The sequence below is a fragment of the Rhinolophus sinicus genome, chromosome 16 (assembly GCF_057876585.1).
Source record: "Rhinolophus sinicus isolate RSI-liver-muscle chromosome 16, RSI-T2T, whole genome shotgun sequence".
Classification (NCBI taxonomy): domain Eukaryota; kingdom Metazoa; phylum Chordata; class Mammalia; order Chiroptera; family Rhinolophidae; genus Rhinolophus; species Rhinolophus sinicus.
The window spans coordinates 46,578,142-46,600,820 of NC_142516.1; the positions used below are offsets into that span (position 1 = coordinate 46,578,142).

At 39.1% G+C, this 22,679-nt stretch overlaps 1 protein-coding gene across 19 annotated transcripts in view; it reads left to right on the forward strand.

Annotated features, from left to right (window-relative positions):
• TRPM3 (transient receptor potential cation channel subfamily M member 3) overlaps positions 1–22,679 on the forward strand; it is an 833,246-nt gene that overhangs the window by 650,433 nt on the left and 160,134 nt on the right. For all 19 annotated transcript variants that reach the window (XM_074330560.2, XM_088793014.1, XM_074330550.2 and 16 more), the window contains one exon: positions 13,338–13,461. In XM_074330560.2, the coding sequence (XP_074186661.1) occupies positions 13,338–13,461 (124 nt within the window). The remainder of the gene's footprint in view (positions 1–13,337; positions 13,462–22,679) is intronic.

Consider the following 22,679-nt stretch of genomic DNA (forward strand, 5'->3'; position numbering starts at 1 on the left):
GCGTATCATTTTTCTCTATAAGATCTGCTGAGAAAAAGTAATTGATAGCGATGGTTTGTATTCCAGCATGATTTAGACATAATTGGAATGTCAGGTGAGAAAGAAGGAAACAGTTATCAGGCATGCTGACTTCAAGTGTCCATTTTAGCTGTTGTCAATTTCATCTTACCTGCCTCTTTTCTAGAATTTCCTGTAAGAAGGGATGTCAAAACCTGATTCTGTTTTTTAACTTTCTCAAAGGGAAGTTGGAAACATCTTGTACAGACAAAGGATACTGGTGGCTTTATGAAAGTTTGTTTTTTTCTTTTTTTTGTAAACTGTTTTCCAAGTAAACATTTACTGAGTGCTTACGCTATATATGCATGGAACTGTTAGGGAGTGAGTAAGACATGGCCTTAACTGTCAGGGTTTTTATTGATGGAGATTAGAACGTAGACATGAATACAGAGCACTAGGTCACCTGGGCTATAATAAATGTATAAAGTGCTACAGAAGCATAGAGGACAAAGTACTTGAGTGTAGCATTCCTCATGAGAATCTACTCAACGAAACCATGCATGTTAATTATCCACAAAATGACCATATAATGACTCTATTTCTCCTCCTCTCCTTTCCATCAAAAACTGGATCTAAACTGAGTGTCAGCATGAATGACCAAGAAACAGTGAATATTTTCTCTCATAAAACTCAGCATAGAAAAAAGAATCTATCTGAATAGGATTGAAGGAAAGTTGGTAACAAGTTGTATGAGTATTGTGGTGGTGTTTTGTGTGGTGGTGTGTGTTTGTGTGTGTATATATATTATGAAATTGAATTATATAGACTCAAACTTAATGTAAATAAATTTAATTGATAAATTAATTTAATCTGATAAAATTTAATTTAATTATAAATAATTACACATATACTAATGCCTGTAATTATATGTGTGTGTGTGTGTGCGCGTATTTAAAATACAAGTAAAAACTTAAAGAAAGGACTGATAACAAGTCTTTTCAAATCAGTCAATCACCAGGTATTTTTTGAATGCTTGTTTTAGGCAAGAAGTATGACTTTCCTTGAGACTTATTATCTCATCTGAAGTAATATAATAATAAATAATTTTCAATTAGATGTTAGTTACTGAGTTCTAAGAAGGCAGAAATAGTCACAGGTTGGAGTAGACAATGAAATTTTTATAGAGATTATTATTGCAATTTTTCCCTCTGTGGAATGCATAAAGATAACAGTCATATAGATACCCGTATCATCGTATCCAACTTTCACAAAGCTAGAGTAGCTCCATTTATTTAGGAAAATGAAACATAAAATAAATATTTTGTGCTACAGTTTGCTATTTGATCCCTCCATGTGTGTAACCATGGGAAGAATTAAGCGTTGATGTGGGGACAGAGTCCCAGAGAGCAGTTTCCAGGCTTTCGGCCTCACGTGGAAAGGTTCTGGCTCAGGTAGTAGATGGCCATCATCTGTGACTAGTTGGCCATCAGCTGTTACCAGTTAGACATTTGCCACTGATATAACTGCCTTGGCTAAGCTAACAAGCGTGGGTTGCAGTTAGCAAGTGGGGTCATTTGGCAGAGAAGCAGGCGGCAGATTGCGGATAGTGTGGCTCCTACTTCCTGTGTCTCCAACCCAACAGCCAGCGAGAATATAGTGGTGTGACTCCCCTATTTATGGTTCCGTGGGTGTTCCTTTTTGGTCTCACCATATCCTGTGTTCTTATGTCAGGAGCGGGACCAGAGACCCTGTATGACAATTGACCTTTAAAAAAATTATGTAGAGGTCATGGAGGAAAATACTAGTGAGGGAAAAAGTTTTATTGCTCTAAATTGACCAATCAGATCTCTATATTGATTAAATTTACTTTAGAATAGCTGAACTCCAAGTTGGGAAAACGTGGCCTTGAACATTAACAGCAAACATCAGAAAAACACAGAGCTGGGTAATCCTTTATGATAAGGAAATCCATTTTAGGGAACCACTGCCCACAACGTTTAGATAGCCCACTGAGGCCAAGTGAAAATTTCAGAAGTACCAGTTATGTTCCTTTTCCTCTGAGATTTGCTTGGTTAACTTTTGGCTGCTTATGGTATAGAAAATTTTCAACATAAACATGTGGTTATTATTCTTTAGGATCCCTGAGAATCACCTGGAAAGTGGTAGAAGATACAAATTCCCCTGAATATCCTGATTCAGTGTCCCTGGACTGGGGTGCAGGAAAATGTATTTGAAACCAAAACTATAGGGGATTCCAACAAGAGTGGTCCATGGAGTACCCTTTCAGAAACGCTTTTAAAATTTGTAAACATTAGATTTCTCTTTCTATTTCTCTGGTGCTTTCAAAAATAGTTTCTTCACTTCCTATGCCTCATGTGCATTCTCCTTACACAAGCCATTGCATTGTTACCACAAGCACTTTGTATCCGCTGCCAGATTTTGTCTTTAGAACCTAGCTGACTTGAAAAGTTTATTTAGCGTGAATCACCTTGGTTCATTCTTTATCACAGCTGTTCTTGCTTCCAAACATCTGTCAGACTTGAAATTTCCTCCTTTGGAAAGACAGCTCTGCCACAAAAATTTTGATAGGACTGATCGACTTCTCTGTTAGTTTTTTTATTTACGTGGATTTCTTGAGGGCATACAGTTCACTTGTTTCTTTTGAATGTTATTTTCTGACTGGTTCAAAATATATGACCGATTGAAAAGAGAAAGGAAAAAAAGAGGATGAGAAAAGCAAAAGTTTTTAAAAGAGAACTGGTGTGAGCTGATCATGAATGATGCTTCTCTCTGCTATTTGAGAGGCCATTGACAGTCATTGGGGCCAGCAAGTTCAACATTAGAGGGTCTTACCTCACTTTCCTTTGACTTTACAATTGCAATGGGCAATCATTTAAGAGTCCCCATTTCCTGCTTGCCTATAGTATTGATTTTCACTTTTTTAAAGCCCTTGGACCCCTTTTCAAATGAAATCTCAGGTAGAAGTACACTATATAAAACAGACAAGATAAAGGTTTGTTCTGTGGAAGCTGGAGTGGAAGGTCTAGAACACTTGTTTGCAATTTTTATCTTGCATGAGAATTACCTAGAGGGCTTATTAAAAATCAAATTGTTGGGACCCATCTCAGATTTTCGTATTCGGTAAATCTGATTTGGGCCGGTGATTTTCATTTCAAAGAAGTACCCAAGAGATGATGATGCTGTTGGTCCAGGAACCAAACTTTTGAGAACCATTGGCCGAGAGCCTCCCTCTCTCTGCCTGGCTGTCACCACTAAGGCAGCTCTGAGACCGCTCTCGGGCTCCTCCTCAAAATTCCAGGGGCTTCATTGTAGAACCCAGTTGAAGACCATAAATCTACAGGTCAAGTTGTGTACCTTCCTTTGCTTGGACTCCAGACTCTGCATTCTAGCCCCAGCCTCTCTCTAGAGCCATCTCAGTGAAACTTCCCTTCACCAAAAACCCAACCAAACCGTCCTACCCTCTGCTTTCCAAGCACACAGGGCAGTCATAGGCCTCTCTCCCTTTGTGTGAAATGTGCATATACATTTCTGTTTTTTCTTATGTTATTTTTTAAAATTAAGTTCATTTGACATATAACATATCAGTTATAAGATATGTTATATCAGATTTTAGAACCTGCTGCAGCTACTGCAAATATAGTGGATTAACATCTCACCCAATGGTATCATTAATAATAGATAATGTTTGTAATGTACTTCATGGGTTTCCTCCAGATTCCCCATGTTCTTCTCAGATGTTGATCATGGACCACAGGATTTATGAAAACTAAATACAACAGTGACCACCTGCTCTAAAAGCTACTTCAACCAGAGAAACACTAAAATTGCGTTAAAGTAGCATTGCAAGGTCAATTCAGGTCTGGATTACTGTTGTCTAGAAAAGTCTCCATTTAGATTCAATAAGGTCTTTATTGTCCTAATTGTTGGGAAACTGTCCTAGCGTTGGTATACACATTTCTTATGTTTTCTGGGGCTATTCAGTACAAATCAAGTGTCCACTGAAGAGCAGTGACCCTTAAAGATCTTGAGTAAGCAGTAAAGAATTGGTTCCTCTAAATTCATGGAAGCTACAGTTTCATGTCTTAGAGACCTAAATTTTGGAGTCCTTTAACCCTATGATCTCCTTGTTTTTCAACATTTGATAGTGTGCTTGAGATTTTGTTGTCTCTAGTGCAGGGATGGCAAATAGTTTTCATCTTGAGTGTCAACAATAATCAACTGGTACTGGCTTCCTGGAATGATGTGTTGAGAATGATTCTGAGGCCACATCTGGGCTCAGAGGAAAGAGCACTGTGATAGATTAATAATGATGCAAAGCAAGAAATTTACCGTCAACATGTCGTGGAGGTCTACTCTTATTCTAGAATGAGGATAAAATCTTATAGATAGCCATATATATCACTACCATGCAATCATCAAATATACTGAACTATGAAGTCAAGGAAAAAATAAGAAACTTACCTGCCTAAAACACTATTCCTCTGAATAAATGTTGAACTAACTTTTAAAGCATATCAGTTGAAGAGGTGCCAGTGTTTTTGCATGCCCAAGGAGCATACACATCTCAGCTAGCTCTGATTCTATCTCTTATGCAGAGCCTAAAAAACAATAAAAAGTTTGACTATTCTTATTGTCTGGCTCTGTGCAATAGTCGCTGGTGGGATTTCATTTGGAATGAACTCTGAGGATGTGTTTTCCTTACAATTTTGGCAGCAAAAAAGCTACCTGACCATGTGGCATTCCCTGTATCCTTTGGCAACAATTTAGTTTCTGCTCTTGGGCACATTCATAACCAAAGGGAAAGGAAAGAAGAGAAGTTGCAGAAACACTGTTCAGGATTTTTCAGCTAAATGTCCTTCGAGTCCCTGCCTTATGTGAAGAGTTTGGCAGCTCCATCTGCCTCGAGAGTAGTGCTCTCCAGAACTTTCTGTGATGATGGAAATGTTCTATATCTCTGCTATCCAATCAGATAAGCACTGAGCACTTGATTTGTGGCTAGAGTGACTAAGGAATTGAATTCTAATTTCTATTTAATTGTAATAAATTTAAGTTTGAATTGCCTCATGACTAATGGCCATCATATAGAATTTCGTAGTTCTAACATTTTTGCAGTTGGTTTCCACAAAACTGGGAACCCTGGAATGCCTGACAGATTTCCATTGTTCCCTTTATTTTTTAATTACGTTCTTTCATCCAGGCAACATTAGGTGTTCAGTCATTCAACCAATATTTTTTGAACACCTACTATATTCCAGGCACTGTTCTCGGCACTGCCAGACACACTTGTGAACCAAAAAGACAAGCATTCCTGCTGTTGGGGAGCTTTCATTTTGACAAGTTAGATAGATAATAAGTAATAAACATAATAAATATGTATAATATTTAAAAGGATATGCAATGGGAAAAGAGGGAAGAGTGATAAGAATCAAGGTCAGAGGGTAGTGGAAAAGCATGTCTTCAGCACCTGGATGAGCACGGAGAGAAGAGGATATATAAGTAATATAATGTATAGTCCCTGCATCCAAGAAGTTACAGTCTAGTTAGGATTTTCTTAGATTAATTGTCTTTATGAAACACCACATATAAAATTCATGGCATAAAGCTTCTCTTACAATCGGTATTAACTGCCTTTCTTACCACCCTCAACCCCACCATACCACCCACCTTCTATTTCCTTTTGTATGTGTATCTGTGCCTTCTGTTTTACCATATCTGGCTTGGGATTCTAGAGTAGGTTAAAAAAAAAAAGTAAAACAAAAGAAAGTAAAGAAAAGTAAGAAATGCTTACTCTACGGGTAGTGGTAAATGAAATTTATTGAACAGATTTCACCATCAAGGTGTGTGCAATATGCCCAATTATAAACAACTTCTCTAAGATCATTCTAACTACTTCACATTGCTAGGTAAGAACCCTCAGGAAAAACCCAGCTGAACAACTTCTCTAGGCTAGATACCAAAGCAAGATCAGAGGTAGTATTTCTCACAGGCCTTAGTTGATAGAGACCATTTGTATCTGAAGTTGAGCCTCAGAACAAAACAAAACAAAACAAAAACAGACTCATAGAAACAGACCAAATGAATAGATACCAAAGGGGAGAGAGTTAGGTGGATTGGTGAAAAAGGTGAAGGGGACTATGGTCAATAATATTGTGATAAATTTTCACAGTGACAGATGATTACTAAAATTAGTATGGTGATTACATTGTAAGGTATAAAAATGTCAAATCACTATATTGTACACCTGAAGCTACTATAACTAATATAATATTGTACACCAACTATACTTAAATTAAAAAAAAAATGTAATTTGGGCAAACTAATCTACTCATCCCATCTATTGGCCACTTTTGTGTGTTCCATTCACATCTTCTCCAACTTTCTGTTATGCTAACTTATAGTTTTCTGTTATGCTAACTTATGGTTAAGCATAAGTTTAACATGAAGTGTCACTTATTCCGAGTTGCTTTTAGGACTTCTAATTGTTGAACAAAATATTTATTTACTTTTTAATTAACTACAAGGAACTTTGAGCATCTGATAAGCTAGAAGAGCAATTCTGGGAAAATAGTGGATCCTTAAAATCACATGACTCAGTCTTCACATACATGGTGCATAGAACATCCCACGGATGAAACGGAAGAAATCTCCACTTGCATCCAGTCATTTGAACAACAAATCACTAACTTTACTACACCGACTTGAGCCTCTATATTTAGATTCCTATAATTCATTATCAGAGATTCTTCATCCCTGATTCTCTTGTCCTCTAAGCCCAGCTCTGATGCTTTCAGCTATAATATGATCTTTACTAAGTCAGTTCACCTCGGCAGGCTTCAGATTCTTCTTCAGTAAAATGGTTGCTCTAAAGTTGTATCATTCCTTTATCCTTAAAATCCAATCCCTTAGCAGAATTTTCAGATTAGCATTTTCACTAAAGCACACAGACTCCAGAATTATCAAAAGTTGAGATGTTATCTTGCCAGTGATGGGGAGCTGTCACAAGGTTTTCAAAAGGATGTGATTGGACCATGTTTGCTTTGTACAAGAACCATTTGATCAACACAGTGGGGAATAGATTAGAAGAGGATAGAGAAGAAACCAATTAGTGGTGTGTTGGCGCCATCTAAGTAGGTTGTGTGAGGGCCCAAACCAAGGCAGGTCGAGAAGGAGGTAGACTAAAATAGTATTTTAGGGAGTCAGATTTCTCCATATTTAGTTTCTGGCAGGTGCTGTTGTTGCTTTTCCTCTCCACACAGACCCCAAAGTGAGATGAGCACACCAAGAAACTACCCCACTGTTTTTGCAGGTGACTTAACCCGGGCATTACAGGTTGACCCAAGCATGCACACATTTTACAGAAGTTGTCCCTTGTATACAGCATTTAACAGAGACAAGGTATGATGATCGTATACATGGAAAAAAGGCTCCCACCAGGTACCCAAGGCCTAAAAGAAATACCTGGTACGTAGTAGGTACTAAATAAATGTAAATAGGCCACTGGATAAAAAGAAAATATTTGTAGGTTCTATGCTTTGAATCAGTAATGACATTTTGAAAATATTTGTGAGTGGTTAGACTATCACTTTTAAGGAAAATTCCGGTTCTCATTATAATCAGCTATTAAAAGAGGGAATTTAAAGTGGAAAAGCTGAGGCTGTTTGTTTATCGTTGAAATATGGAAAAGATCAAAACTTTCAAATGTCTCATCTGAACAGAATCACTCGATAGAGTTGTTTATCTCCAAGACGATAACCATTAAGATGTTCCTTCTGTACGTAGTCAGGCTTTTCTTCCATCCAGGTGAGTCTATTCCTTCCCTCCTATTGAATCTGGGCTGTTCCTAGTGACTTGGTTAATTGAATGTAAGGAAATTATATTCTGGGACTTCTGAGGTCAAGTCATAAGACACCTTGCAGTTTCTGTCTGGGCCTCTTTGAACACTTGTTGGAATCCTCACTTTGAGAGAAGCCAGCTGCCATGTAAGAAGTCCATCTAACCCACAGCCACCGGAGAAAGCAATGTCAACAAGTCCTCAGTTCACTCAGCCATCCCAGGCAAGGTGCCAGACATATGGCCCCAGAGGGACCTTTACAGCTATCTTCAGCCATTCCCGCCTCTTCAGCTGAGACCCCCAGATATCATGGAGCAGGGATCAATCATCCCCACTGTACTCTGCCTGGATTCCTGGTCCCCAGAATCATCAACACAATAAGTTAATACTGTTTCACATCACTAAATTTGGGGTATCTTCCTAATTAATAGATTGCCAGAATACATGGCATATAGCCCTGTGAGTTCTTTGAGGCTAGGATTGAATATTATTCATCTGTCTACTCCTAGCACAGTGCCTGGCACATAGGGCTAATATTGTTTGTTGAATGAATAAATAAATCGATGTGCAGATGTCTATATGTAGTATTTGCAAGGTTCCACTCTAATTAAGCCTCCTAAATACGCTTAGTACCTCTATTTCCCAAAAGTGAGAAAGAACTGGTGATCTCTAACCTATCTAAAGTGGGAAAGTTATTTCTCCAGCCTGGATTGGGAGTGGCCTTACACCACTGGGCTCACCAGGTGTGCAGAGCTCTGGTGATCCCAGGACAGAGCTCTGCATTGCACGCAGAGGCGCCAGCCCCTGGTCAGCTCCTTAACACGAAGGAATACTTCAGTGACGCTTTCCTAAGGAGCATAGGTTTGTAGGACAGGGTTTGGGGGATAGCAAATACATACAATTTGCTATGTGTCAGGCACTTATCTAAGCCTTTTACAAAGATTAATTCTTTTACTATTCACAAGTATAGAGATAACTATTATGATTCTCACTCTACCTATACGAAAAGTATGACATGGAAAGACAGCTTGCACAAGATCACACAGCCAGCAAGTGACTGCATCCCTCCAGATAGACTGGCCCTGGTGGCCAGGAAGCATTTATTCAGTGTTGCCCTGCCTCTCTGGGAAGAATCATGCTGTTACTTAATGACTGAGTCATGACGTTTGGGAGGAAGTGGTGACTTTTACTAAAGAAGAATAAGGAGAAGAAGAATACAAGAAAAATACCATTCTCTGTGACCTTAGGCAAGACATGTACTTTTTCTGTGCCCTTAAGGTTACATTTAGAAGTTTGCTTTGGCTTCAAGCAAATTATAAAATATCATTTTTCTTTAATGCATTTGAGATTTGGTGGGAAATGATGTCTTCTAATACCAGATTGTATTATTAACAATCTCTCTTATTTATAGATGTAAAATTTTCTCAAACTGTCTGAATAAATTAATAGAGAGTGCCTACGGAGGGCATTAGAAGGGCTTCATTCCTTGAAAGTCATTAACTCAAGACTAGCTCTTCGAGTCCCATTGAATTTTAAATGCATTTTCTGACTTTTGAATCTCGGAACAAAACTCTAATATTGCAGGTAATTAAATGCATTCTGAGAAAATTGTGTGCATGTGGGTGGTATTCCTAGCATTTGAACAGAATACTAATAGCAAACTGTGGGAAGCTGTGTTGATTACTCTGAGCCCTGGATGAACATTGACTTATTTCAAATAACTCTATGACTCATCTGATCACAATTACAGTATTTAAATGGAGACACAAATGCCATCGTATAAAGATTTTCCTCACTTCAGTGGCTACACTTCCTAAATCATAATGCCTTCTAATTTGAGTTATACCAAAAATAGCATTAGTGTAGGGAGCCACAGATGAACAGTTTCCATAAATAGGCACCACTTTGTCAAAGACCCAATTCTAGAACTAAAATTTGACCTAATACTCTGATCATGTTTTGATGTCAAGAAATTTTCAATCACCGTTCTAAAGCCATGGAAAGAAATCTAAAATGGACTTATTTCTATTTTTGCTGGTGATGAATTATCACAGTGAAGATTTTTAAATAATTCCAGTGTTTTGCAGGGAAAAAAAATGGGAAAAGGTAGGAAAGCAATAATTTCAAGAAAGTAGGCTTCCCAGTATCCGAACATGGCCACAAAATAGGAAAGCGTCCTGGAGAAGACAGAAGAAGCTTTTTTGCCAAATACAAAACAACTGGTTCAGTACAGCAAATACTTGTGAAAAATGAGAAGCAAATATAATCTTCAAGGTACTAAATATACTTTGCCACAGTCCTCACTAACCAGTTTTCCCTTATCTTCTTCAAATTTGTCTGATGTCCTTCAGATGTTATCTATATCCCAAAAGTAAAGTCAATTTCCTACAACAAATAGACTTAAATTTCTACCTCCAATGCAGATGATTAGGAAACTGCAAGACGTATTTATAGATTACAATCAAGAAAAACAGCACCATGGAGGGAAGGCTGAATTCAGTAGATTCAACTCAACATTGAGATCGCTAAGCTGTGTGACTTTGCACAAATAACTTAACCTCTCTGAGCCAGTCTCCTCTTCTGCAAAATGGAAAACCTGCTTGACTCACAGATCGTTATGAAGATAAAAATGAGATTATTGCCGTGGCCCACTGAGTGTCATAAACCATGATGTGCTATGAACGTGTCAAATGTTACACAGGATCTTTTCCAAACAATATTATTAAACTCGTTCTGTCAAAGGCATGGGGCCTAATATATGTTATTTCTTTGTCAAAAGAGGGGAGATTGTCAAGTGTCAGGGAGCTGTTGACGGCAAAGAAGCATCACAAATGAGATTTTCCTCTTGGTGCAATCAGGTGGAAAAAGAACTAATCCAGGATTAGCAATTACTTTGATAGGACCAAATCACCTTTGTTCCACCTAAAACTCCCTCCGATGGAGCATACTCTAGAAAACGACCAACCTAGGGAATCCTTCTACCTCTCGAAATAGAATTCCATGGTTCTTATTGCTAAATGATTTAACCAAAGCCACAATTTCAATCAGCTGCAAACTGGAGCTAAGGAGTATAAGATTCTTAGCGTCTTTCCTCTTTCCGAACCACTGAAGCCCCCAATCAGCTAAGGTGCACATCATTCCTCAATTTTTACAAAGTGACACACGGTGCAAGTGACAGATGGAGTCCTCACATAGTTAATGACCTCAGGGAACTGGAATTTTATTATAGTTAGCAATGGAAAACAAATTATGAGGAGTTGTTATCAAAATTAAGCACCTGCAGACAAATGATTAGATTTATCAAGTGGCTGATCAGGATTCTCTGGTATTGTTAATCATGGACAGCATCTAAGTACACCTGATAAAGCAGAACTCACTAGACCCATCCACGAGTTCCCTGTCAAGTAGACACATGACCAGGCATGAGCGCCTATGTCCTGACTCTTCAAGACAATTCATTGGCAACACAAATGTAATCACATCACCCTCCAACTTAAATCCTTCAATGGCTTCTCATTGCCTGGGGGATAAAACCCAAAACCTCTAACACTATCTCAAATGTTCCCATGGCCTTGCCCTTGCTCACCCCTTCTGCAGCTCCATCTTTTCCACTCTTTCTTTTGCTCTCTCTGCTCCGGCCATACTGACCTGCTTTTATTTCGTCCAAACTAGGCCTGTTCGTGCTGTTTTGTCTACCAAGAAAGTTCTTATCCAGCCCCGCCACCCCCCTGCCCATGCTAATGTTCATTCATTCTTCAAGTCTCAGATGAAACAGCACCTCCTCAAAGGAAACTTCCCTGAATTCTCTAGATTTTATATTGAACTGTATATAAGTTTTGTATCAGAGTTAGCTTCTCTCCCTCTCTACCACTCTCAATCACAGTTGAATTGCTTGTTCATGTCTTTCTACTCCATGGGGGTGAAGGCTCATTGCAGGCTGACAGTGTATACAGTCATCTATCCCTGTGGCCCTGGCATATACCACAGTGTCTGGCATTAATAGACATCACTAAGCACTTGTTGAGTGAATGGATGAATGAATGAATGGATGGATGAATGAATGAATGAATGGTTTGGGACTGGTCCACACCGAAGGCCACAGAGTTCTCCAGACCTCCACAGAGGCTCTTATTATCGTTTTTCAACCTTACCTGGACCAGCCTCTTTTTTCTAAATGTATATGTTCATGATACAGATCTTCCTGAGGGGCAGAGGGGTAACCCAATCCACCACTGAGCTGAGTGACATTCCTTAGTATAATTCTGTGATGGGGAATGCACCCTCCTCAAAGTTGGGCCCCCATAATATCCAGCCTAGTGGGCCCAAGTGAAACCTCACACTGTCTTGAGGCAAGCGGACCACCGATATAAAGATATTTTCAAGCCTCCCATCTTGCTTTCTTTCAAGCAACAAAATGTGTCGTGCTTTCATGTTAAAGGAAAGTTCATAGTTTCCTGCTCAAATAGCCACAGTGATGAAAAGAGGCCGTAGTATTGTGCACTTGGTAATAAGAGGCCGCATGGTGGAAAGAGCGCTAGGCAAAGACTCAGAAAAACGAGATTCTTGTTCCGGCCCTGCCACTTATTTGCTGAGTGACCTTAAGCATCTGGCTCTTCCTGGATAAAATGTCCTTTCCTTTTAAATTGTATAAATCTTTTGCCTGTAGGATTCCTGTAAGCACCAAATGAGATAATAATTATATTTTACTATTGTATATAGCAATTGCTGGTACATCAATTAAGAAAAAAATGTAAACTTTAAAATACTAGGCAAATTATGATAATTTTGTCACTGGTTCTTGAAAGCAGTTTTATTCCCTGCTATTTGATGGTTAGTAGAGATAACCCGTACTCATCAGGCTAGTTAGAAAGGAATTAAAAGTTAGTTTTGATTGGTACCTATTTGAGAGATAGTAGAGCATTGATTGACTATGACAAGAGTCTGACCCAAGAGTCAGCATCAGTCTCTTGTTGGTTGTAACACAGCAAAAATTTGACCTAAATAATGATGTCCTGAATCACAGGCCAGATAAGCTACCACCTGCATGAAATGATTTTAGAGGAAACATAAGTCTTATTTATCCTCATTGAGTTCAAAAATCCATTACCGAGGTACAGCCTTTCTTTCCACAATTAGAGACGAAGTTGAAATTTCAATCTTTAGATAACAGTAAATTTTTACCAAGACGCTAATGCTCAATTGAAGGTATTTCTTTAATAAAAGAAAAAAAGAGAGAGAGACAGAAAAGAACTAAATCAATCTCCTTACTTTACTCTGTTAGGTTCTGAGACGTTAAAATGGATTTATTTTTAAAGGCACTGGTTTGTTTTCCTAATTCAAAATAACTTTCATGAGAAAAATACAGGAAGAAGTAGCCCCTGTTTAAAGTAAATCATCATAATACTTTCTTGTATTTTATAACATTTCTCAGGAACAAGAACTGAATAGGAGCTGGGTTGACCTGTTTGGACATTGCTTTTAATTACAGGCTTATCAATGAATCTTTGAGGGACCAGCTGTTGGTGACCATCCAGAAGACTTTCACATACACTCGAACCCAAGCTCAGCATCTGTTCATCATCCTCATGGAATGCATGAAGAAGAAGGAACTGGTATGTAAACAATGTCCCCGGGAGTGGCAGAGCCCTCTCCACATTCCCTCTGTCTGTTTAACCATTTTCTTGAGTCATGCACTGTTTTTGTTTTTTTCTTTCTTCCCAAGCTTACAATGTTTCTCAGGCCCCAGTGGCTCCTGTAGTTTCCTCCCCTCAGTAACTAAGACACTGCTTTTCTTGCCCAGATTTAATGAAGTACATGCAACAGGATTTTAGCGTCATTTCCTACTAATGTTCTCACCCCAATGCTTCTGATTGCCTTACCCAAATGAATTCAAGAGAGTAAATAGGTTTCTTGCTGGAAAATGCTTCAGTTGGTCCTCTCTTAGGTTCGGGGTTTCACTTTGCTTGTGAGTAGTGAATCACAGATGTGCTTATTGTCACATATCTTAGTGACACAGGGTCCAGGCTAATATGCTAATCTATATGGGTAGAAAATGGAGAAACCTACCCAAGGAATGCTGGAAACTTCTGTAGATTCTGAGGTGTCCTCCAATAGCTACTAAAACATTTCCTACATCTGGGAAAAGTGTCTTATAAATGTGTAATCACAGAGGCTTCCTGTTACGGTGAACAGAAATAAAAAATGAGTTAACATTCAATGAGTACTTGCCATGTGACAGGCAGGGGGCTAAACCTTTACATGTATTAACTCCTGTAATGTTTGCAACTGTCTCAATGAGAGAGGTATGATTATTGTTTTCACCTTACAGATGAGGAAATTTAAAATCACTCGATTAGTAAGTGAGGAACTAGGACTCAAAACCAGTGATGTTTAACTTCTATGGAAAATATTTTTATTCAGAAATGGTCTCATTGAAGCAAATGTAGTGAATCGCCCACTTTAGATACGTTCTCAGGAGGCATCAGTAGGCAGAGATGATTCTCAAAAGTCATATGAGCTCACCTGATGACATGGGAGGCAAAGGAACCATTTAAACCTGAGTGGTGATTCCACTCAGGTTTTGGAGCCTCTCAATTCTGCGTTGACATTTGGAACGATTATCTCTGGGAACATTGCGGGAGGGAGGACTTCTCCAGAGGGACTCTAGGGCCAGACCCTAGAAGGCTCAACCACAGGGCGATAGGTAGGGTAGAGAGGAGCTGGGGCTAGCTGCCTTAGACCAGTTCTCCCCCTAGACTGCGAGCTCCTCTGGGCCTGGGCTGGAATCGCCTTATTTCTCATGGTGTCCCTATGCCTACAACAGTGGCTGGCACACACAGGGGCCCACCGAGACTGCCCTGAGGGTGGGAGGGAGGCAGTGTGTGTGTTTGAGAAGCCAGCCATTTAGAAAAAGACAACATGATTCAAGTAAGCTAGTGCCATCTCTGGAAAATAGCCACACGACCTTTATGAGAAGCCTTTCGGCAGCGTCCAAGTTTGAGTTGAAAGGAGCGGAGGTGAGGAGAATGGGACAACACCTCTAAACCTTGAGTTTCCATAGACCTCAATAGTCTGTCACCACCAGGTAGAGAAGCCAATGTGCAGATAGGGCTCACAGTCATGGCTGCTGGTGCCTCAGGAGAGCCTCTATCAACCCGGACAGTGCCGCCAGCACTCTTCCATGTAGGATACAGTTCTTTACAGCAGTTCACCTTCTGTTCAGTGCTGTGCTTTCTCTGCCCCCAAGGAGGCTCGTGAAACCCTGAGCTTCCACCTGTCTCAGTGTGGATTTTCTCCTGATGAATTGCTGATTTTCCAATGCTAATGCCAAGGCTGACTGTGAAGCCTTCTCAGAACTATGTATTACAGCAGTCCTGCAAATTTTCTAGAAAGGCGGCTAAGATTTAAATTCTAGAAACCAGTTGGAAATCATAAAACCAAATGAGGCTGAAAGTCCTCCTCTGAGTATTTCATAGGACTGTTCCCTGGGATTCTGCCTGAAAATTGTCATGTCTTTAATCATGGCCCCTGCTGAATGGTCAACTGCATTTTAACATAAGATATTTATCGTGAGATATGTGAGGTATCCCTAGCTGTCAGCTAAGGCAATGTGATCTTCACAAGAAATAAAATGCCCTTATCTTCACATCTGGGCAGAAATTAGTATTTTTAAAAGCATAAATACAATTATAATAATTTCCTTATTTGAGGGACTATTTATATGCATGGACAGTACTAGGTGTTGTATGAAGGAGGTATACATGAGCTAGGCATTGTTTTCCTCCTTCTGAGGGAAGCAAGGGAGGGAACTGAGGCTGGGAGAAGGTGAAGGATGTGTGCACAGCAGGAAGAGCCACTCCAGGACTGTCTTACTGCAGAGCCCAGCTAGCTTCTGTTCGCTATGCTGTCCAGCTTAGCACACAAAACAAGGAAACATTGCAGAGTGGAGTTCCCCTTCACTCTTATAACCTTCAAATTCCTTTTGATTCCCTTTACAAACTAAGTGGGACATAACATTCTGAGGTTAGTCTAACCATTGCCAAGTTCAGCTAAGGGATTTGGTTCTGGAGCAAATCTGACATCTTTCGCATCCCAGCAACTAGTCACGTATGTAATAAAGAACTGCATTATGGATGCATATTTAGCTTGTGAAACACGGGTGTTTGGGTCATGTGGCCTCATGGAAAATATGCATTGGTGGCCCTTTTGTTCGAGTACTTTCTACTCACTATATATATTGTTCTTGAAAAAATTCACGTCTCTACTTATTTCCCACCTTGTGTCAAAACAACATCTCAAAACCTGTCACCTTCTGAGAACATATATCCCCCTAGAAACCAACCTATGAGCTAAGTTCCGTCATTGTCATTGAGGAAAAATAAAAATTAAAGAGGTAAAAACTATCCACAGCAGCCTATTAGTGTGGGGGCAAATGTAAGGGATCAGGAGTGAGTGTCCTCTACTCTCTTCTTCCTCAGGAGGGGACTGGTCATAAATGATATCAGGACCAAGAAAACAGAACCCCAAGTGACAAGCACACTCTGAAGCTTATTGTGCATGTGAAAACCACAAGGCTCTGTGTGTAGAGGCTTTCAGTTCCGGAAGGCAATGCCAATTCCTGCCTTCTGCTGCTGCCTCTTGGAGCTCCTAGTCACCCTCCAAGCTCCTGCATGCACCTTACCCCACAGCCACGAGTTCCAGACTTAAATTCCATTGGTCATTGTTGTTGTTGTTTTTAATGGACCATTCACACTAACCAAACTAATCTCCTTGCAGTTGTTTTGTAACTTCCTACTTTCCTGCGTTCATTCAAGCTTAGAGCACTGTCTTCGGCCACAACCAATTGACAGACACATGCACATACATGCCCATGTGTGCACACACACACACCCACATACCCACCCACACCATCTATACCAGGAATACTCTTCACCTGTCTCTTTGTAAATCTCTTATGGCACTTACCATTTACACCTTATCGTATACATCTTTAACTTCCCATGTAAGCTCTGAAGAGCAAAATCGGTGTCTAATTTCTTATTCTATTTCCCCTGTACTCCTCACCCCTAATTGTGCTTAGTAGCATAATTGTACTTAGTAGCATAGCATATATATAGCACTCAACATTTCTAAATCTTCTGAGCTGATGACCCGCCCCTAATCACTAGGGAAGGCACCAGAAGGGTGTTGTCGGTCCTTACAGGTGAGTCTTTGGAGACCCAACTCTGCTGCCTTCCAATGCAGGAACATTTATTTATTTCTTTTATGAAGGCATATATAAGTTGTATGTTGATATTATGTCACAACTCTCTTACCATATTTGGGGAACTGAGGAACAATTCTCTACGTATCCTTTCATAGGTTCATAAAAACCAGGCAAGCAGGACTTCTAAAGCGATAGGCATCCTATCAAGATGTGCCTTGTTTAGAAAAATGGGTGTTTGCAAGACTCTTAATACCATGAACAGGGACCCTTAGTGCTCCTTGGTGGGCTAGGGTCTCAGCACCACGTAGGAGATATTCGTGAAGATCACAGTTCCCCCACTGCCCTGGGATGCTGGGAGAATTAAGCATTTTGGCGTATGTAAAGAATGTTTGACTCCTAGGAAGCACTCAATAGCTTTAGCTACCATTGCAGTTATTCTATAAGTAACTTCAGGTAATAATTAGAGTATAAGCACAGATGTCTACTCTAACCCTTGTGTTTTTTCCCCCAGTCCTAGCTAAAATTGTCCATGAGACACAATTTTCCTTCAGTGACCTGCCAGGTGATAGGAAAGAAGCAAGCCAGGGCCTTCCCTATTTAACACCAAATAAGCACAGTAGACCTCCTATGGTCATGAGGGAAAGAAACATCTTATAGGTTTTGGCCTTAAAAAAGGGTGTTTTAGGCAAAATAAATGAAAATCATAGAGTCATGTATCCAGTTTAGAAAACAGTTGTCTCCAACACAATGCTTGGGAAGAAAGAGAATTTATCTTTCAGATGAACGCTGAAGTATATCTAGCTCCTTTTAAGTTTATTTGAATATCAACATAATTTATAAAGTCCAAACTTTTTCAATGATATAGTGGAAAGAGGGTACATAAGAAGTATTGCTCCATTATATTTTCCCTATTAGTTTTCAACACACAGTGGGTTACAGGTTTAATTTGGGGGAATTCTGAAACTCTTTGAGATAATTAGAATATCACTGTTCTAGGAAGGATGACACAGACTTGGAGTCAATTTACCTGGTTTCAAATCCCAGATCTGCCAGTTAATACTGAACAATGGGCAAGTTATTTCATCTCTAGAGCCCTTCATTTTCTCCTCCAGAAAGTTGAGATAATAATAATATTTATATTAGGTGGTTAATTATAAGAATTAAACAATTTAATATAAGCAAAAAACGTAATAAGCACTCAATAAATACTTTGATTGTAATGATGATGATGATGATGATGATAGCTAGATAGCACTTTATATTTAACAAAGATCATTTTTGTGTCGTTTTATTTGATACTACAGCCAGCTGTGCTAAGGTCAGTATTAGGATCACCGTTTTTCAAAGGGAAACCAAAACTCTAAGACTTAAGTGGCCCAAGGTCATGGAGCTAGTTAGTGGCAACCCCAAGACTTGAACCAAGAGCATCTTTCTGCAAGTCCTGGACTCTTTGCACCATATTTCCACTAATTTCATATTTTGAATATTAGGTATGTCCGAGTTAAAAATGACCATAAGGTAGAAGCCCATTTTCTCTCTTTTTCCTAGAATAATCAGAATGAATATTCATTAGATGTTGAGATTCTTAGAGAGAGAAAAAAATACATTGTTGGATGGCATTTCTGGTGTGCCCTCTGCCCCTATGAGGTAGTCATTATATTCCTACAAGGACGATGTAAGCACGAAGACCAGATCACTTAATATTTCTACATCAAGGGCAAACTGAAATTATTCTTTTCCAGTATAATTTTTTAAACAGGCTAACTAGAAGCCCCAAATTAGATAGCAACTTACCCTATGTCCTTCTCACCAAGTATTCATTGAAATTAAAAAAGGGATTAGAAGGAAATATCATTTATATAATTCCTTGTCAAGGCAGCTAATAATACCACCTTTCATTTTATGATGTATACGTTATACTAATAATGCCTTATATGGACAAAGTCCTGTTGTACTCCTTGTGTCTTTTGAGCTGGACAACAATGGGACAAGAATTATGTCTATTTTTCCGCTAACCAGAAAAATTAAATGAAAAAAAAACATTGGGAAAGACCAGAGAAATGTACAGAAAATGCCCATTTGATTTTCAACCTCACTATCTAGATCTCAAATTCTCTCTCATAAGCAACAAAAATGCATAGAATGTTAATGTCCCTTATCTTTTTCACCCATATTCATCAAAAAAATATCAGTAGACTAGAGCCAATAGAAAAAAGATAGTACTCTCTTTTATTGGGAAAAATAAAGACAAATAATACAAAAAAAACAAAACGTAAATAATACACAAAATAAACATATTTTGTATTATTTTATTCACTTTAAGAGCTTACTTACTATATAATTTACATGACAATTGGTTTGAGTGCCAACTCTAGGAAGATATTCCTACAGACTGGAGTAGTAATTCAGAGATAGTACATCTTGCCCCCACTCTGTATTCCCACTCTGCTTCTTGAGTCCAGGGGATCTTATCCTGCCCGCCTAGGCCATTGATCTCTGCATGGAGTCACAGGCCCCATTATCTCCATTGAATCATTGAATGACTCCTTTTAGAGAGCAGCTCTCATAATGCAACCACCCACCCAATCAGGAACACTAATTGCCCCCACTAGTGTTTCGCAAAGTGAGGAATCCTGATTGCATATGAGATCATTTCACATGAAATGCAAACTAATATTTTTATTGTAAGAAATATATTTTTATTGGCATATATATTAGAAATAATTACAATAATACAAAACCACAGATATTAAGCCTAAATAAATACAAAATTTAAAGGGGAAGCAATTTGAAGAAAAAGATCTAATGTAGTGTTGGTAGATAGATATAGGAAAAAGATGAAGATTGTACAAGAATGAGTGAGGTTGGAATATACTGGCTTTCAGAGTAAGTTTCACTTTCTTAGCCTGGCATTCAAGGTCCTCCACAAACCAGATCTAGTTACCTTTCCAGCCACAACTCCTAGTACTACCATTCTTGTCTCTTATACTCTAGTCTAACCAAATTTAATTTTCCTTAAGGAAAAAACCGTGCCTTGTACATTTTTTTTTTCTGTATTTTGTGCCAGGTCTTGAATCCTCTCTCAAATGCTAAATGCACTAGGTCTGACAAGCACCAAGAGGGATTCTCCGCCCCTACCCTACAATCTAGTCCCAAACAGGATGTTTTCTATTCCAAATAGTAATACATGGGCCAGTGTTTTCCCTGAATTCAATAGAGCACGAATTCTTAGCCTAGTGTCTAACAACAACAAGAATTCTGTGAATCCCTCGAAAATATATGCAAGATTTTATAAGTATAAGCATATTACGGGAGAAAGACACTCAGTTTTCACATTCCCCAAGGTATGAATAATTCCGAAGAGTTAAGAACCACTGTACTGGAGACCTCTCCATGGCAGCAACCAAGTTAGAATCATGGGAGCCATATGCATTGCCTTACATTCCTTCTAGTCCCTTGGAGATACCACATCTTGACACACATTTAACTTCTGAGCAATTTTTAAATGTGAAAAACTCCATGTTTCTCATTAGCACTTTTTGTACAGGTACTTTCTTGCATGCTAAATAGCCAGTGATGCCATTTCAGGAAGTCATCGGCTATGAACAGGATCCAAGGATCGATCCCAGAATCAATTTTCTCATAAAGCAATATAAATAATTTAGCAAAATTCTACTTTGCTCTAAAGAGACTAAGAACAAGAAACCAAGAAATGTAGTAGGAAATTAAAAAAAAAAAAAAAAAAAAAAAAGGATTCTAACCTTCTTCTTTGGAACAGGATTAACCCTAGACAAAGTTGTTAATGTATTAACATTTAGTATCTGCTCCCTCCCTCTCTGCAATGTTGCTCCCGGAGTCCCCAAACTCTCTTTAACACCCTAATAGGACTTTCTCCATCTTCTTCCTCCAGCGTTACCCATCTCTCACCTCCTACAAGTAATCCCATGTCCTCACTGAAAAGGAGCTGGCCTGGGAATCTGAAGTATAGAATTCACATTCGTGGATATGAGTCTGATATAACACAGCACACGTATTGAGCCAACGGAATTATTGATTAGGGAACTTTAGGGTACTATAACAGGTCAAGAAGGAAATACAGATGGGAAGGGTGAGGACGGGGTGGGCTCCCACAGATTTTGTTGAGTCTTGTTTAGAAATCTCCTTCTATGTCAACTCTCAGATTCAAATCATTTCCAAATTCTGCTTCCTGCAGCATCTTCATGATGGATAAAAGCAAGGAGAAAGAGAATGCTGAGCATAACAGACACTGTACCACACTTTCTCTATTTCAAATTTATCTTAGTTCTGTAACCTTTTCCCAGTAGCACTCCTTTGACTAAAGGTTGTAGGACTAAAGTTTGAAAATCACTGCTCCAAAACAGACAGATGTTTCCCAGCTTATTCCCTTCCTCTATTTCTGATTCCACTAAATTTACTCAAAGCTGTAAGTTTTGTTGTGTTTTTGACCCATAGTGTTTGCAAGAGGAAGAGGGGGTTGGAGGGTTGAGAGGGAAATAAATGGGAAGGAACTAAAAGGGCTATTAATGGACATAAGTTATTTGTAAACCAGATGTCTGAAAACCAGGTATTTTCTGCTTTCTCTTCCATGCTAATCAATGTGTATAAAATACCTCCTATCATTTAAAGCCATTCACCCCCACTTCCTTCTCTATTAGTATCGATGCTTCTGCTTATTAGATGTGAGGCTCAGTAAATGAATACATTCATCAAATTCCAAGGTTTCAGCCAGGGCCATTACCCTACTGTTGATTACATGTTACCCAATCTATCATTCTCCCAGTTTATTGCCTGCATTCACCAAACCCAAACCTTGACCTGACAGAATTATCCTAATCAGGAAAGATAAACATGCACTGCATAAAAGATTATCACTGCTACTATTATCTCTATTGTTGATCTTTGGGTTTTATCTGCTTTACATGGCCATCTTCTCCCTCAAAGGAAATTTCAATGTTTTACCTGCTAATCTCCCTTATTTGAAATATTATTTTCCTTCTTTTTCTCTCTCATCTGGCCTTTACTGTCATATTTTCTTTATTCTACTGCCCAATTCCACTGTTTGTTATCAGAGCATGGCTATCAATTTTGGAAGCCAGTGCTCAGGCATCGCTCTGGGGCTGGACTATCATCTTCATTTCTATAATGATATGACTAACAGTTTATTCACCCCTGTCTTTGTGGGCCGTAGTATTGGCCTGTGGTGACCATGTGATTGTAGTTTTCTCCTCCTCCTCCTCCTCCTCCTCCTCTTCTTCCTCCTCCTCCTCCTTTTCAATCCATAGAAACATCAACACGTGACCCATAAAAGCATAGCGGTTTGGGGTGTAAGGAACCACACAGCAGTGGTTCTCACCCTTGGCTGCACATTAGAACTACCTGGGTAGCCTTAAGAACTACTGATGCCTGCATCCCACCCCTAGAGATTCTGATGTAATTGCACTCCAGAGTGTGAAAGATGTCAAACGCTGTCTAGGTGGGGCTTCCTAATATAAGGAACTTCTAGCTTCTGCACCATTACCACTTACGCATTCTGTTTCCTTCTGTACCTTTGTCCTGAGAGAGGATCTGGCATAATTTGCCACAAAAAGATGGGCTTAAGTTTTC